This window comes from Gopherus evgoodei, chromosome 4, assembly GCF_007399415.2.
Source record: "Gopherus evgoodei ecotype Sinaloan lineage chromosome 4, rGopEvg1_v1.p, whole genome shotgun sequence".
Taxonomy (NCBI): domain Eukaryota; kingdom Metazoa; phylum Chordata; order Testudines; family Testudinidae; genus Gopherus; species Gopherus evgoodei.
The window spans coordinates 60,373,966-60,392,061 of NC_044325.1; the positions used below are offsets into that span (position 1 = coordinate 60,373,966).

At 41.1% G+C, this 18,096-nt stretch overlaps 1 protein-coding gene across 1 annotated transcript in view; it reads left to right on the plus strand.

The window, feature by feature from the left end:
* Positions 1–18,096, plus strand: part of RYR3 (ryanodine receptor 3) — a 607,531-nt gene that overhangs the window by 94,807 nt on the left and 494,628 nt on the right. Inside the window, 1 exon segment of the mRNA XM_030559417.1 lies at positions 175–294. Coding sequence (XP_030415277.1) covers positions 175–294 — 120 coding nt within the window.

Below are 18,096 nucleotides of genomic sequence, written 5' to 3' on the forward strand. Positions count from 1 at the left end.
ATTATCTCACCCACCATGTCTCTTTCATATCCTGGGACTCTCACAGATACAATACCACTGCAAACTTTAAACAGATGCAAAATCCCAGACTTGTAATAATGTAGCTCATATATCATTGCTCCAAACCTTATAGGTATTTTATGTTTTCTCACTAGTTCTTGTGTTTCTTAACAGGATGATGAAGTAGTACTTCAGTGTGTTGCCAACATTCAGAAAGAACAACGAAAGTTCTGCTTGGCAGCTGAGGGACTTGGGAATCGCCTGTGCTTTTTGGAACCAACTTCAGAAGCTAAAGTAAGAATTACTTCAGTAAATGCTCTCAGCTGGGGTAATTGATGATCTACCAAATGGCTATGAATAAATTTAACTGGATACCCTTTAATATATAGTATATAAGTATAAACTATTGAGGGAATATTTTCTAGTTCACTGAGATTTGCTCAATTTGTATATTGGCAAGTCAGAGCTTTTGCTGCCAACTGCCTTTTTAATAGGAAGGGGAGTTGCATGGCTGAAACATCATTGTATAGTCAGGAGGCAAAATTTTAGGACAGTACAAGGCATCCTGTAGTTTTTTAGATGTTATTCACCATTTTCAAATCTGTTACTGTAACTATACTGAAATTTGTGATGTAGCTTGAAAATTCACCTTCCAGAATTGTTTACTAATCAAAGTTTAATAATGAACTTCTTCCTACTATGGCTTCTGTCTCTACTGTTCTAATATACTGGACTGGCACGGCCAGAAACACCATCTCCTCTGAGTGATTGCTGTTAAGTGCCGCTTCCTGTAAGGCTGGCTCAGCAGATCAGAAGCCCCGCAGACAATCACTGGCCCATGGAAGAGAATGCAGTAACTTTTAAAGTTAGTGGATGAAAAACAGACAACAGGGAAACAAAATGAGGAAAGGCAAAAGAGATAGACGCGTGAGAGAGCTAGTGAGAAGAGTTTGGGGTAGGAGAAGAAGATATGGTGATAGAAAATAGGAAAGATGGATTAAACAGAAAGGAGTTAAGGGAAAGAAAAGGTGATGTGGAGGAATATCTCTTATTGTCCTTTGCATCTTTTTCTCTTCCAATATGTTGCATGTTTGCACTCATTTCTCATCTCTTCCTTCTTCCTATTTTCTTATCTTTTTGTTTTTAGAATTGTATCTGTCTGAATCTTCCCTAATGAAACTTTGTCAACCCAGAGATTGTGAATGTAAGCACACGGTGGATCAATATGAAAGGTCCTGGTCTCTAACCCCAAGGGGAAAAGTCACACTGTTGTTTCATTTCCATTTCTTTGCATCCTAACAGTTGAATCACAGTGTTTTTCCTCATGGGTAGTATTACAGATCTGTAATAGTTTTCACAAATGTGTCAATTAAAACTGCTAGCCTGCTTTAATAATAGGCTTCTCTCAGAATTCCATGCTACTATGGAGTTTAAGTTGTGCTTGAGTCTGCATAGGCTTTCTCTCCTATCATCATCATCATCATCATCATCATCATCATCATCATCATCATCAATTTTTGTATCTATTAATTGGCAATTCAAAATGCAGCATAATATGTCTAACAATGGTGACACTTCAATCTTTGAGGACACCAATCAAGATTTGAGGACACCAATGTGTTAGTCACTCACCCTGGACTCAGGGAAAAGAAGAATAGAATCTGTAACTGCACAGGACCTAGTGAAACTACATCAGCTTTAGGGCCCTAGAAGACTAGTCTAAAATCTTTATGTGGTTGTTGGTCTTATTCTCTATTTGTTTTTCCTCCAAGAACATTTGTACAATGGCATCACCATTACACAGGATCACCATTACACAGGATAATTTTAGGGGCGAAAATGTAATGAGAAATTGTTTGCTGGTTAAAGTCAGTTTAGCGCTATGGGCTGACAAATTCTCAGATAGCTTCCTGGAGAGGATTTACTTCCGAAAGCTTTACATTTTAAATAAATTTCTTGTAGAAGTGGAAACAAACCTCAGTCCATAAAAATAAATAACGATTACACTGTGTATTAGAAGCATATCTAGCACCATCACTCAGAACTAGCTTGAGCGTTCTAGCTCCTTTAAGGTGAGGAGGGAAAAGTTTCTCAGTCCCTGCTTTCCTCTACAAATTGCCTCCAGTTTTTTCTTCCTTCCAACCTTCTTTTCTGCCTCATTCTTTAAGGACAAAATCCTGCCTCCCATCCACTCCCAAAATCAGTATCAAAACTCCTATTGATTCCACAGCGCTATAGTTTCACTCCATATCTTTGGTGTTTTCCCAGACTTTTAAGAAGGGGTGAGTTGAGGAGAAAGCAAAGTTGTTAGTGCTGAGGCTTTTCATTCAGCTTTTGTGTGTGTGCATGTGTGTATATTAGGGTTGATTTGGAAAACTGAATTTTCATGCTATAGAAAATTCCTACATTTCAAAATCTGATGAAAAGTCAATCTCAAAATGACCTTACCAGAACGATTTCATAATGTAAAACTTTCATTCTGATAATGTGAAAATATAATCTAATACAAAATATTAAATATAATATTATGTAATAGTCAAAATGAAATGAAACACAGTGGGAAAGTCAGAATGAAATGAAACAAGAAAGTTAAAATAAAATGCTGCGTTTTGATTTTGAATAGTTTTTAAATGGTTCCTGCAAAAATTTCATTTAAATTGTCTTATTCCTGCTCAACATTTCAATTTTGATGAAACCATATTTTCTGATGGGAAAACTGTTCAATCAATTTTGGGACCAGTTTTAATATTTATACCACAAATGCATATTGAATTAAAATTCAGTGATTTGTGTATCAATATATGTATAATGTTTTTAAATGCATGTAGAACATAGGATGAGAACATTTTAGAAATCCTAGAACCAGTCACACTGTGCTTAATGTGATAGTAGCAGAATGAGTGAGGAAGCTTTCTGATCCACTGAAAAGTAATGGCCCATGGTCAAGGGTGGGGAACTAACTACAGTATGCAGTAAATTGCAGTTTTCTCTTCACCCACTGGTCCCATCTTGACCATCGATTTTCATGGGTCCTCAAAGTCAGATTATTTTTTTCTTCTTAGTAAATCAGAAAGCTTCCCCCCTTCCTTCTGCTGCAGAACCCTCATTTCAGTATGTGTCACTAAATAGTGTCCAGCCACAAGCTCAGGTGTCTTTCCATTCCTGTGCCACTGGAACAGAAAAATAAAATAAAATTGTACATTCATTCTTTATTCCCAGAATGAGGAGCACCAGCTTCATGGTTAAATTTACATCTACCTTGGATGCATCATGAGGAATACATATCTAAATAGCCTATAAGGGAAGGAGAGAGTGAGTCACAGCAAAACTTTCTTAGTAGCTTAATGACGAGAAAAGAAAATTCTCTAATCTCCTGGGCAGCAGCTGCTACAGTAATCCTTCTTGTAAAATGCTGAGACAGAAAGACTGTAATATAGAATAGCCCTCCTGCTCAAGAGACATTAGAACTCAATAAGCACATCAGATGCTATATTCCTTTGGAAGTTATTCAAAACTCTTCCTGTTGCACTGAATTGATTCTCCAAGAGTATAATAATTTCAGTTAATTTTAACTTGTCACACTGCTGTGTTAGCTTAGCAATACCTGGAGGTGTGTGCAGCCCCTGTTGTACTTCCTGAAGGTGTTTGTGAATAATTGTGAATTAACTGTATCAGGGCTTGTAGGTATTTTCTCTATTATTACTTTGCCTCACTCAAAACATTTTTAGGACATCTGCATTTCAAACTGGTGGAAGTTATACATGTAAATACAATCTCTTACATGTTTTGACACTTAAAATTTAGAAAAAATAATTAACCAGAAGTGAAAAATTTCTGGAATTTTTATAGAAAACAACCAAAGCAGCAGAACTATTAGACAATATGAGCCAACTATATTATATCATTTCAGTGTAGCTGTTCTTTGCTTCTAAACTGATGTAAAGCTATAGTATTTCAGTGCAGTGAAGCCAACTGATTTAGGAAATAACACCTATTATAAAAAAAAAATCCCTACATTTGCAAGGCACAAATGTCTTTTCTCCCTGTAGAAAAATGGATTGAAGTCCTAATAACAAATAAATTTAAACCTCAGTCTCAAGGGCAAAACATAATAATTTTCATATCTGTTAAAGGTAAACCCACTAAATCAATAATCTGCTGGGCACCAGCTTTGACTGTGGGCTAGCAGCTTGACTGGTAAGCATAGTGCACCTTCTACAAGAGTCTTCCTTTAGGCACAATGTCTGAAGTTTTATTATGCAGGAGACTGCTTGCATTGCATTCAAATCATAATCTAGAAGCAGTTGAGGAGTCTAGTTAACTATGTTTCTCTTAATGTGACCCACCGCAGAATTTAGCTGCAATACATTAGAAATAGTTGCATCTGCATAGGCCAAACTCAGGGCCGGCTCCAGGCCACAGCACGCCAAGTGCGTGCTTGGGGCGGCATGCCACGGGGGGCACCCTGCCGGTTGCCGGGAGGGTGGCTCCGGTGGAGCTCCCACAGGCGTGCCTGCGGAGGGTCTGCTGGTCCCGCGGCTTCGGTGGAGCATCCGCAGGCACGTCTGCAGGAAGTCCACCGGAGCCGTGGGACTGGAGAGCGGCAGAGCATCCCCCTGCGGCGTGCCGCCATGCTTGGGGCGGCGAAATTGCTAGAGCCGGCCCATGCCAAACTATATAGCTCACAGCTTCCATTTATTCCTATTTCTGCCACAAGTTAAGACAGGAGGTACGAGAAAATAATTTTATGAAGGAGTCTCAGGAAGCCAGTTTCATGTAAAAAAGGAAGTTTAACATATGAACTCAGACAGACAGGAAAAAATGAAAGAATAAAGGAGCATGAAGTGGTATTATGTGTCCGCTGAGGAGGAGAATAGTTACAGGACAGCTGTGGCCAAAAGCTTCAATCTGTAATAATTGGATGCTCACCTGTTAAAAAAACAACAACAAAAAAACAGTCCATTACTTTGGTGTGTACACACAAAGCAAGATTCTGAGGGTTGGAGAATGTGATGTCTTAGAATGTAAGAATAATTTAAACCCTGTCCTTTCTGGACTGGTTTCGGTCTATTTCCAACATAGTATTTTCTAGGCAGGTGAACTGAGATACAGTTGAATGTACTTTTCATTGAGCAAACCAGCCTAACACTTTCAGTCCCTAGATATTTTTCCAGCTGCACCTCCTGGCCTCGTGATTTTGATTGTCCCAGGCCACATCCAGCTTCAGTCTGGCCTTGGCTCAGACATTTGTTCAGACAAATTAAATTAAACAATTATGATGATAAATGCAAAACTAAAACTTCAAAATTTTATAAATGAAACTGTTGTTCATAAATGTTTATAACATAGAAACGTGACCGTGAAATATTACAGCATCTTTGTAGTTATCCTCCCTTCAAGCTATTAATATTCCTTTTGCATCTCTGCTAGTATGCTGCTGCTACTCATATTAGTAATACCAGAAACACATAACGATTTTTTTATTTAGAGGCAATTGTAGTCTTTCTGCTCATTATTTGTGTATGGCATATACTTTATATGCAAAACTCTACCATTTCCATGCTGTCCAGTAGTTTGTTCCTAGCCTGAAAAATGTCCCATAGTGCATTTAGAAGCAGACACTATGCATTCGTTGTACCTCAGCAATCCTCACTGTCTAGCTCCATGCTCGCAAAACAGTAATAGATGCTATTTTTGTTATCCTTAGCAGTTTGTTTTCCCTTGGACCACTTTTTCATGAAACTATTATATGCATCACAAATAACTGTTTATTTCTTTGTTGAAGATGTAGAGATGGGCACTTGACAAAGGCAGGCTGAGCAGCTGCAATAGAGTGGTCCTGTCCAGTTCCGGGAAGTGGGCAGGAATGAGCCCATCCACAGCTAATGGCCCTTCCCACAGCCTATGGGGAGGAGCTACTGAGCCTGGGACTTAAATAGATACAAGGAACAACAAAGCTAAAAACAGGGACGGATGTGCAGGTCAAAGGGTGTAAAGCAGGGAACCGGAAGGGGACTGCAATAGAGTGGTGGAACGCAGGTATGTTAGTCCTAGAATGATAAAGGTCCTTTTTCCTATAGGCTGAAAAGGGGTTACCTCAGGTCAGTTAGACATACCTGACTCAAATTAAGGGTTGCCTGAGACCTTTAAATATCCATCCTCTGGTGAGAGAGGGGGAGGAGACACAAGCTGCTGTAAGGCTAGAAGGCTAGTGGCAGCAGGGAGATAAGCTTCTCCAGAGTGAGAGGCTGCTCTCTTCTCTACACGGGAAACAACCAAAGCTGAGTGTCTGTTTAGGGGAAGGACTGACACCCCAAGGCCTACAACAGGACAACACTCCTCCCCTCCCCCCAGTGAGGGGGCAGGGAAAGTTTATTCCCCCTTCTTTGTGTTTATAAATTAGTTTCTTTTTGTTTGCCGGAGCAGCACTTCTTGGGCCTACTCTCCCTTCTACTTTGAAAATACTGATAAGAAAATACAGAGGGAGAAGACAAACACTGTCCAGAGTGGGGCTGACATCCCCCACACCCTGCCCCGCTGCCAGAGGGAAAAGTGCTAAATCCAGCAGGACAGAGGAAGTGCCTTGCCGCACCACTTATTACAAATGGAGATCCAAACACCACCTAAGCTGGTGGAAACTGAGATCCAGCTCTGAACTTTATGATTGGCTACAAAATCATAGTAGGCCAACCCTAAAACAAACAAGCCCTAGGTATGAACATGTTTCAACTTTGTTAAACTCAGATCCAGATGTGAACTTTGTCTCAGTCCCATCTCTCCTTCTTTGCGATCAGTGCAGTCTTGACTGGCTGGCTGGGACACTTTCATTAAGGGAAAACTTTCCTAAAGCTTATTCAAATTAATCTCCCTTGTGAGGTTTTATTTCCATCAATGTCACTCTTGGTGCAGCGTGCATAACTTACCACAGTGTTAATGAGACTGAAGAAATGTGTCTTGCACCTCTGACACAAGTATGGGTTCCTTTGAAAGTTGTTCTGGTGGTTTTGTACTATGTCCTATTAAAGCTGTTGTGTGCTTGACTGGCCCAGGACTGGTGGAATCTGTATTCTTCTTTAGAGGTGGCCATTACTTGGTGGTTACAAATGTGTTCACCTTCACAATGTTTGTAAAGTATTTTGAGTTCTAAGAATAAAAAAAATGTTAAGTACTGCTAAATGTAACAAAATCTGGCCCCTTTTCTACTATTATTTGTTTAATCTTCTTTCCTCCTCTAACTACTGCCACTCCCCTCCTACCACCCCCAATTACTCTAGCTACTGTATGGCTCATATCAAGTTAATCATACTATCTCTCATATCAGCTCTGGCTCACTAGTACACTGCATCCTGCCATGATATGTGGCAGATTGGCTTCAAAACACTGATGACAAATTAAAATATAGTGATTTGATCTGGATTCAGTCAGTTCTTTTTGGGTAAGAAAATAAATAAAATCTTCTAAGACTTCAGTCTCCAAAGCTATTTTGAACGGTTCCAGTTCAATGTTATCTTAGCACCTCATTCAGAAAAACAAAGTGTATCCAGTGTGCAGAGTGTTGGAGATGATAACTATTTGCATTGCTTGGAAGGTCTGATTGAAAATACTGTTAAAACTTAATATTCAAGTCTCAGAGAAAATATAACTCCCTCTAGGTAGCTCTGTTCCCTGTGTATAGGTTTCCTGCATCAAACCTGCCGTACGGTCCATCTTGGTTTTGCATGGAAATTTTCTCTTGCTAGATTAGCCTCTAACTAGGACCCCATATATAAGGTATATTTCTGAATTTATATATGGAACCCCAAGCAATTCATATGGGTTTTGGGGAGAGATTCCTCTCCACTTTGTAATTTTCTTTGACATATTGAGACTCGGTCAGTGTAGTCTATCCATTTTGTTACCACAGTATGCTTATTATAAATTGCTTTCCCGCCACCTCTTTTAAATGTTCTTTAAAATAAAATAGCATGTATTTTCAAGTTCAGAGGTACCACTTGAAATTTCCCAACATTGCTGCTGCTTATAGGTGGTGTCTCTCCAGTCCTTTATTCCCATTTCAGGCCCCAAAAGCCAAAAGAAGGGGACAAATAATTTGTCAGGTAGCTACATCACAAATTCATAAAAGTACATAATTGTAGTTGCACCCACGATATGAATCTGTTTACTTAACACCTAATCCAAAACTCCCTCTATATTCTGATGAGATAAAAAAGCATACATAACTAAGGTTTAAATCTTGGCATCTGTTCTCCCTCTGATGTGTTAATTCATCTTTTCATATTAATAGGAGTTGCATGTTACGGGTTTCACTCCCCACAGATGGCACCTCCTCCTGGCCATCCTGGGGATTAACTCAGCTAAGTGCCACACCTCCTTCTGTTCTTTCCCACATTGTCATCTCATTCTGCAGAACCTTCTCACTTCAGGAACTGCAGCCTTCTCTTCATGACTTGGCCTTCTGGCTGGGTCACCATATGTATTCCCCTTCCAGGATGGTGTAACAAAGTCTTTTCAGGACACATAATTCCAGGCAGTCTGCTGTCCTCTGCCTGGCCTGTTCCACGTTCTCCAGTGGCTGGTAGGGGAACCTATGCTTATCCTCTACTCTGGGTCTCAGCTCAGAGGCCCTCCGATTAGCACCAAGGTTTGCACTGCTATTCCATGCTACTATTCCCCAGAGCCTTTTTCTACCTTCCTGGTTTCTCCTCTCTTTGGGTTTGCCAGGCTTCCAACTCCCTCCTCCCAGGGAGCAACTCTGGAATATCTGCTATAGTCCCAACACACCTCCCTCCTCCCAGGGAGTGATTGCAGTCTGCCTTCCTATGCTTCTGTTGCCAGCTTCCGGGCTTTTATAGGCCCTGTCTATCCCTGCCCAATTAATTAATTAATCAATGCCTGCTCCCTGGCTCCTCCTCCAGGTGTAGCCTGGAGACTTAATTGGGCCTAATTTACTTCTCAGGGTCAGTGTGGGGAGTACACCCCATCACACATACTTTAAAGGGAGATTGGCCCTTTTAATTGTTTATATTGAAAGTAGGGGAGTTCTCATGGTATGCTTTTGTAATCCTATAAAAACAACTGTTGGTTATACGTTACTAAGACCTGTATCTCTAGCTGCCATTACTCCCTCCAGTATTTATGTCCTTTATATAGTCTTCCAGAGAAAGAGGTGACCCTTAGAGGTTGCCCTGTTTAATGTGAGGCTGAGATCCTGTGTCTTTCTTTGAGAGATGGACCCTATGAATTTTTATTGTGGGTGTGTTGGCACTCCATGTGCCTGAGACTGGAAGATTTTTCACTAACAGTGTTTGTTTCTCTGCACCTGCGCGTCCTCCTGTGCCAAACTGAAGGCATAAGGGTTGGCATGGTTCCTTCTACTGCTTATGATCAGAGGTGGAATCCCTCAGTGTCCACAAGCTTTGCTAGCATTCCTGCTGTAATTTAAGTTTTTACTGTAACAATTTTTGTTGGGTAGGTAGTTTTAAAATAGTTGGTATAATATAGGGTTATTTCTCTTTCCCTTGTTACCCCCACCATTTGGGGCACCTACTATGCCCAAGATCCCAAACTTTAAATCCTGCCTGACCTAACGCTGGGTTTTCCCAGTTAGTGATTCCCATGAGAGTTGTCCGTATTGTCTCAGGAAATCACACATTCCCACTATGTGTAAGGTCCGTTGTTATTTCCCTCCTTGAATTCAACAATCTCCTGAGTTCTGGCTCTGTAGACACTTGATGGAGCTTTCCATGAGGCCTAGTCCAACCCTGGGCCTTCTGGCTCGCAACGCGTCAACCACAGTGTGATGTGGTGTTCACCCTACACAAGCCTGAAAGGATTCAGGTTGCTCAGATACAGGCCAATTAACCTTTTAGGCCACACCTGGGGGAGAGTCACACTTGGTGGAAAAACTCTGCAGTCACTCCCTAGAGAAGAGGGGCATGGCAAGAGACAAGGAGGGGGAGTTGTCTTAGAGGGAAGTAAGCCCTGGAATCCTTGGCAAGAACCCCAGAGGGAATGAAGTAGCCACCAGGTTCAGAGGAAGCTCCAGTGATAATCCAGGTTGATTCCAAAGATAGGGAAGAAAGAAAGGAAAGAGCTCAGGGAAACAGCAACAAGATCAAAAGTTGAGCATACCTTAGGTACTGGGCATATGATCCATATGCTGGAACCTGGGGTAGTGGACAGGTCTGTGTCACCCCACCAGCCACCGGGAAAGTGGCATTGTCTGGTCAATGAAATGGAAAACTGCCTGAGACAGTTTGTCTAGTGGGACTTTAATACTCCAGGACGGGAGGGGTATAGTGTCCTTGCTGGAAGGCCAAGTTATGAAGAGAGAGTAACCTGAATTCACAAAAAGATCACAGAGCAAGCCACTGAAGGGAGGGGCTGTCAGATCTGTCAAGAGCTAATCCCCGGATGAGCCACAAGGAGGTGCCCTAGGGAGAGAAAACAGTGATCACCTCCATCAATGGTACCACACCACAAGAAAGATGACTCAGTTGTACTAATACTCTCTGCCCAACCAAAGTCTGCATTGTTAGTTGCTCCCAGAGACAGATGCCCTCCCCTCCATCTTTTCGGCTGGGAAATACCATTTACTGATTCTAATAGATAGTGTCCATAAAGGTTCCTGTACTGATGAGGTGTTACATGCTGGTTCTGTCTACAAGTTGTGGCATAGAAGCACCTACACCATCAATGCATTATTACTGGTCTTCCACTAGCCCTGGAATCAAAAGACAAACAGTACTGTTGGCTTAGCACGTGGAATTAGAGGATTCATATTCCTCTGACTAGATGGAAACTGAGGGTATGTCTACACTGCAGTTAGATGCCTGTGGCTGGCCTGTGCCAGCTGACTCAGGCTAAGGGGTTGTTTAATTGTGATGTAGACATTTGGGGTCAGGCTGCAGACTGAGCTCTGGGACCCTCCCACCTCACAAGATCCTAGAGCCTGGGCTGCAGCCCAAGCCCAAAGGACTACATTAAACAGCCCCTTAGCTCAAGCTCCATGAGCCTGAGTCAGCTGGCACAGGCCAGCTGTGGATTTTTAACTGCTGTGTAGACATACCCTTAGACAGCAGTGCCTCTGATAGTTCAGAGACATGAATGAATCCTGATAGGAGCTCTAGAGTCTCCTAGGCACTCTCTCAATCCTGCACAGCATATTACTGCACCTGGGGCCAGTGGTACCCTCCAAGGACACCCCATCCATGTCCATATCCTCCCACCCACTGACCATATTGGTGATTCTAGATTCCTCACTTCAGGTCTCCAGGCTATCGGGAACCAGAGTGAAAGTTCACACAGCTATCACCTGATGGTTGATACAATTTTGGTTCACCACCATCCTGTATACATTCAGAACCTACTGCCTGAGTATGTGAGGCAGGACCAACAATCCCAACCTAGCTTCCTTCTGTCTCACAGCCTGATTTTTGGATGGACAACACATATAAAGAGATCATGTTCAGAAGAGGTCCAATCCATCTTTCACAACAGCAGGAAAATCTTTACAAGAAAATGTTATGCTGGCAAATGAAAATGGCGCTCCCTTTGGCGCCAGCATCACTCATCCATCCACAGAATGCTGAGATATCTCTGTAATTTTGGACTATCTTCTGTCTCTAAAGCCATAGAGTCTATCCATTAGCTCATGGTATGTGCATCTAGCAGCAACTAATGTTTTCCACCCTCCAGTGGAGAACTGCTCAGTCTTTACTCACCCTATGACTGTGAGGTTATTAAAGGGTACCGCTAGAACCTTCACACACACATGACCCCCGGTATCAAGACCTACACCTGCCTAGGACCTGAACCTGGCACTGCCAGCCCTTAGGAAACTGCTATTTGAGGCTTTAGGGCCCCTATGTTTGATCTCCCTTACACAGCAGATTTTTTCTTTCATAAGAATAAGGTTTCTTTGATATTGCATCCCAGTTTCAGGATTTCAGTATTTATATTTATTGTGTTTAAAATCTAAGATATAGTAATGAAAAATCTGTTGCCAAACTCTTGTGTGTGTTCTTGTTCATGGAGAACAAAGGAGGTAATGTCACTGGAGAGAAAATCTCTAGTTTATCTTACTGGCTTCTGACAAGTCTTGTATTTTGTTTTTAAAGCAATCTACAATAAGCCAGGTTTCTCCTTTATTTTTATAGCTATTATGGTAATTTTGTAGGTGTTAAATGTTAATTTTTATCATTTTTGTGCTAAAATGTTTATTTTATAAAGAAAATGTTAAGCCTGAATGTCAAAATACATAATGGTCTCTGTGATTGTAATGGTCTAACATACTGTATATCTCAATTTTGTTGTTTTGAGACCCGGTATGTATGAAGTTGCACATATAACTTGTGGTTCCTGATAATTTAGCTGGGTATAGAGGAATTGTCATAATGTTCAGATAACTATAAGGAGTCATTCAGCCAAAAAGTATGTTGACAGGAGACGAGTTTTTTAGTTTATTCTGGTTTACAATGAAGCATTTTGAAGCGATGAATGGGCATGTGATTTCGTGATCTTTGATAACTCAGCTGGGAGAAGGATCGATGTCTATTAGAGAAGTGCTAATCCAGGGGTAGGCAACCTATGGCACGGATACCGAAGGTGGCACACAAGCTGATTTTCAGCAGTACTCACACTGCCTGGCTCCTGGCCACCGGTCCTGGGGGCTCTGCATTTTAATTTAATTTTAAATGAAGCTTCTTAAACATTTTAAAAACCTTATTTACTTTACATACAACGATAGTTTAGTTATATATTACAGACTTATAGAAAGAGACCTTCTAAAAACATTCAAATGTATTACTGGCACGTGAAACTTTAAATCAGAGTGAATAAATGAAGACTCGTCACACCACTGCTGAAAGGTTGCTGACCCCTGTGCTAATCACTTATTGTTTACATTCAGAAAGGTTTTCTATACTGCGGAACTTAAAAACATCTGCCCTGCTTCTCTCTGCCAAGAGTTTTTGACAACAGAACCGCTAGCTGATTATTCAAATTGATCACAGCTATATGCATGTTTTTCCTTTTTAAACCAAATTATGTTGCAACATAATATGCACTGTTTAAAACAACATGCACTGACTTCATACTGGCCTTGGTGAAAAATGAATAGGTTGACGTATTTGGGTTTTTATTGTCGTTGTTTTGTTTTTACTACTGATAAGCGCTGTAAGTTTTCACAGTGACTGACAACTTCTCTGCCCAAGAAGCTTAAAAACTAATTCAATAATAATAATAAACAAAACAGTTTATATGCAGAAAGGAATAGAAAATGCTGAGTTTCACTACTAAAGCTTTTGAATCTATTACTTATTTTTATTTCAGTGTTTTTTCCATTTTGGTTTGAAATATGCTCTGGCACACTTACAGATATACAAATTCAAAAAAAAATTATTAGTCCAACTGAATTTCATCATGTGCATAATAAAAAAAAACCATTTAGCTGGAGACTGTAGGGCAAGAGATGGAGAGGCTGACTTAGAGGCATGCTCCATAGCTGAAGCCTCATTATTACATCTGCATATAAAAGATCTGGAAAATCAATCCTGAATAGGGATAATGGGCACTGTTTGACTTCTGCTTTATGCACCTAATGGTGCAGGATAAATGATGATGACTCGTGTGCATAAAATTATTTATGTGCATGTTTGCAGGATTGAGGCTTCAAACTTTACGGCATGACCTGAAGGTCAACAGCACTAGGCTCTATTGTGTGAACTCTTCTGTTCTAGTGTATAAGCTCTTTTGCTGTCAAGGATGCACTGTATATACTTTTTTATTATACTTTCCTTGTCCAATAGAAAATGAAATAGGATTGCAGTTCCCCTCTATCATCATGCTGTACACATGCATTAGTTTGGGTTTGTTTTCATCATCCCACTTTCGATTGATTTTCGGTTACTTTATCAGGATAAAAGTATCCATTTTGTGATGTTACTGTGAAAGAAATGCATCAGACTGCTTCTGCCTATTTGCTTGTATATTTGGTGGTAATCACATCTATATTTACAACTTCACATAAAAAAATATTAAAAGGTTGCAAAGTCAAGCACTCAAAATTTAGAAAATGACTGCGTAATCTTACTTCAGCACCCTTTTGCATATGCATGATGAGAGAGTCTTTAATTATATGACCACATGTTATTTTACATCACCTTACACTAATGAAGGTAAATATTTATGAGACTATATTTTGAGGGGTGAGATTGTCCCTGGACCCCATGTAAGTGTGAGGGGGCATAAGGAACTTAACACAAAGAACCAATACAATGCCCCCCAAAATTTTGGATTCCCCATGAAGATTTTGACTGCTTTGCAGTAGGTTTTAGAAGCTGAAAAAGGGCTGGATTAAGGTACTTGTTGCATAGATTAGAGACTCAGCATGCTGTGGCTGTAGTGAAGGCAAGACTGATTTTTCTTTCTTGTTTTTCTTGCTCTGTGACTTTTAGTGGCCATGCTAACCATTCACAACTAACACCACATCCCCCTTTCTAAAAGGGAAGTGTGATAAAACCTTTATACTGTAACTGTACATGAAATGTAACCTTTATCCTGTAACTGTACACAAAACAACAAACATCCCTCTGAAGAGCAGGGTAGACTGCCTGAACTTTGTGACTTACTCTGTTCCTTTTAAGGCGTTCGACTGCTAGTTCTCTGACTTCCTGGAATTCTCAAGATCTTATGTAAACCTCCAGGAAATGCAGGAGGCTGTCTTTTTCTTGCTGGATCTCTCCTTGCAGGGAGAGTCTCAAGAGGGTACATGTGCTTCTATATGGGTAGGCGGGGTGGTGTTCGCAGGTTCCATTTCATGGTAGTGATGTGGATAGATTGGAGGTCCCCCAGGTGACACAAGGTGACATTGGTTCCAATGGATGATTCCTGTTGCCATCCCCTTTTCTTGAAAGTCTTTCATGCAAATGTGATCTCCTAGATTCAATACTCCCAAGGATTTGACTCTGTGGCACTTGTCAAAGACCACCTTCTGATGGGGTTTCTATTGATCTTTCTTCTGTAATCTTGGGAAGTCTGGCCAACAAGAGTTGAATTGGGAAAGGAAGGTTGTGATAGTGGACTTCAACTGCCTTTCCATCAACAGTTTTGCAGGCTGCATCCATTTTCTGGAGATGTTGACTGGGAAGGCAACAGAGCAAGATAAGGATATGAGGATTTAGAAAGAAGCTGTTTTATTTTCTTTACTATATGTTCTGCTTTACCATTACTCTGATGGAACTGCGCTGGATCTGACATGAATGAAACTGTAGGTATCTGCAAACGTCTTGTAAGTCTCAGAGGGAAACTGAGTACCATTGTTAGAGATGTCTTGCTCCAGAATCCTAAAACAGGCAAAACATGGATTTTATCCTCTGCCCAGCTGCACTTGATGTGATGTTGAGTAGCCTGACAACTTCAGTGAATCTTGAGACATAATCAGTCATCAAAAGACAGGTGGTATCATCCAGATAAAAAAGATCAGTCCTGACTTTCTGTCACGGTCTGTCTGATACAGCAGATGATAGTAATGGTTCCAGTGGATATGTTTCATGCAAGCACAAATTTCACATTTCTCAACTCTCTCTGCTGTAGTTGTTTGCTCAGCCCAGGCCACCAAGCTGTCTGTCTGTTTAGCTCCCTTCCTGCATTTTATAATGCGTTGGTGTCCCTCATGCAATCTGTCTGGAATTTCCTGTTACATTAGGGATACCTAATCTGGACCTCTTCAACAATAAACCTTGTTTTATAACAGGATCCCTGGAAACCACCCCGTATGATTTCCTTAAAGTTTCTGTCTATTTTGTGCAGCCTTCTTTGTAGTGTTTACAGTGATTCATGCCTTGACTAAGGAATTCATCTGCTTCTTGCAGATGTTTTTCTGTGGTGAGGAAATCAATATGTACTTCATCTGTGAAATCTTCTAGAAACAGCTCCTCCTGTTCACATTCTTGCTTTGGTTTGTCTGAGATTGGGGCACTGGGCACGTATCAGCTGAGGAGGAATGCTCATATCTTGCTACATTTTTCTGAATACCTGATTCTGTTTAGTTCCAGGAATTCTGTGGACTAATGAGCTCTTGTAGTGGCTTTGACTACTGTGCCAGGTAGGTAGGAATTTTCCTAGGTGTGTTACTATGTCCATGATTTGACATATTTCACAGATGCACTGAGGCGCCTTCATCTGGGTAATCACTTGTACTTTCTCTGAATCTGGTTTGACCCCTGCTCCATTTGATCTAGCTTAGGCAAACACTTGATTCTGTTTTTGAGAATTTACATCTGTCATTAAGGCTAGGTCTACACTGCGGGGGTGGGGGAGGAAGGGTGTTCGACCTAAGATACGCAACTTTAGCTATGCGAATAGCGTAGCTGAAGTCAGCATATTTTAGGTTGATTTACCTGGTCATGAGGACGCTGCGAGTCGACCGCTGCCGTTCCCCTGTCGACTCTGCTTCTGCCTCTTGCCGCGATGGTGTTCTGGAGTCGACGGCAGAGTGATCAGGGATCGATCACTACCCGCTGATCCGGCAGGTAGTGTATATGTACCCTAAGTGTTACGCCTGCTGTCTCGCATCCTTCAAGAGACATAGGTTGTGTTGGGTTTGAAATGATCTGTAGACAAGGATATCATCCATTTGGCAGAGAGCCTCTTCCAGACCCTCCAGGAATTATGACAATTTTATCTGGAAGTGTTCCGGAGCAGAAGATATGTCACATAGTACTCTGAAACAAAACTTCCAAAAAATGCAATGAAGGTCATTGTAGTGCAGCTTCTGCAACAAGTTGTATCTGCCAAAACCCAGATGGGGCATCCAGTTTTGAAACTTTCGCTTGTGTAATTGTCAAATGGTGTGCCCAATATATGGGAGTACGTTTTGATCTCTACAGACATTCTCATTGAGCTTGGTAAGGTCCACACCCATCCAAATCTTGTCATTTAGTTTTGGGATCACAACCATGCCTGCATAACATTCAGTTGGAGTGTCTATTCTGGAAGTGACACCCCTCTGCTCAATGAGGTTGACCTCTGCTTTTATTCTGCGTGATAAAGGAAGGGAGATTCTCTTAGGTGATATTGGAGCATTTGGTGTACGTTTAATGTGGTATTCTTCCTTTGATTTCCGCAGTCCTTGGAACGTTTTTGGGACCGCTTTGGGATCTCAGGTTCTAGGTTCGTGATGACTGGTTCTATCCTTATAACCATGCTTATGGCTGTGATTGCTGGAAAATCAAATAGAGCAGTGCATAGGCCATCTACAGCATAGACATCCTGGGATGTAGTCTTCTCACAGTTTTAGAGTGGCTAACATTTTCCTTTCACATCTGAGGACTTTCCAGGGCCTTTCAATTCATTTTTGAGTCATGAAAGCACTAACACCTCAACTTCCTATAAAATGATTCTGGAATGACCTATTACATCAATACCTGTGTTTGTTTTTTAAGTATTTTTTATAATTTCCCAAGGGGATTATGGTGATTCATGGTGGTTCCAAAGTCTTCAGTCTCAGTGTCTTTTGGGTCTTCATTTGAAAGACAGCTGCCCCTGTGCATGTAGACTGGCAGACTGCAGCATAATGTCACCTTCTTAGACACTTCCTGTATGTATTGTGTTGTACTTTCCTGGATAAAGCTGTTTACAGTGAGGTGGTTTTCCACACCGTGGGATTCTTTCATCCTCTGTTGTATTCTTGTTCTTTACTCAATGTTAGCATAGCCATCTCTGGATCCCTTTATACTTGTACTTATCTGGTTGGGTATTGTTTCTAGACATTCTAGATATTTTCCTCCCCATGTGTAGGGCTTCTATAGTGGGTGCCTACTCAAAAATTGTCCAGAGGAGAGTCTGTTGTGTCTTTATGTATTGATTTTGGAATAATTTGTTCTTGGCTGTCACTAGTGTGAGGTTAAGATCATTTTGGTATTGCTGTGGGCCCTAGCTTAAGTTGCAGTGTCCCTTACTTTTCTAGCCATACTCCCTGTTGCAGCCTGGACTCACCATAGCATTTCTCTCTGGACAGTCTGTGTTTTCATGTCTCTGCCTGTTTTGTTGCTAGTCTGTGCAGGTTTTTAAGCTGTTCTGGATAGAGACTTGCTT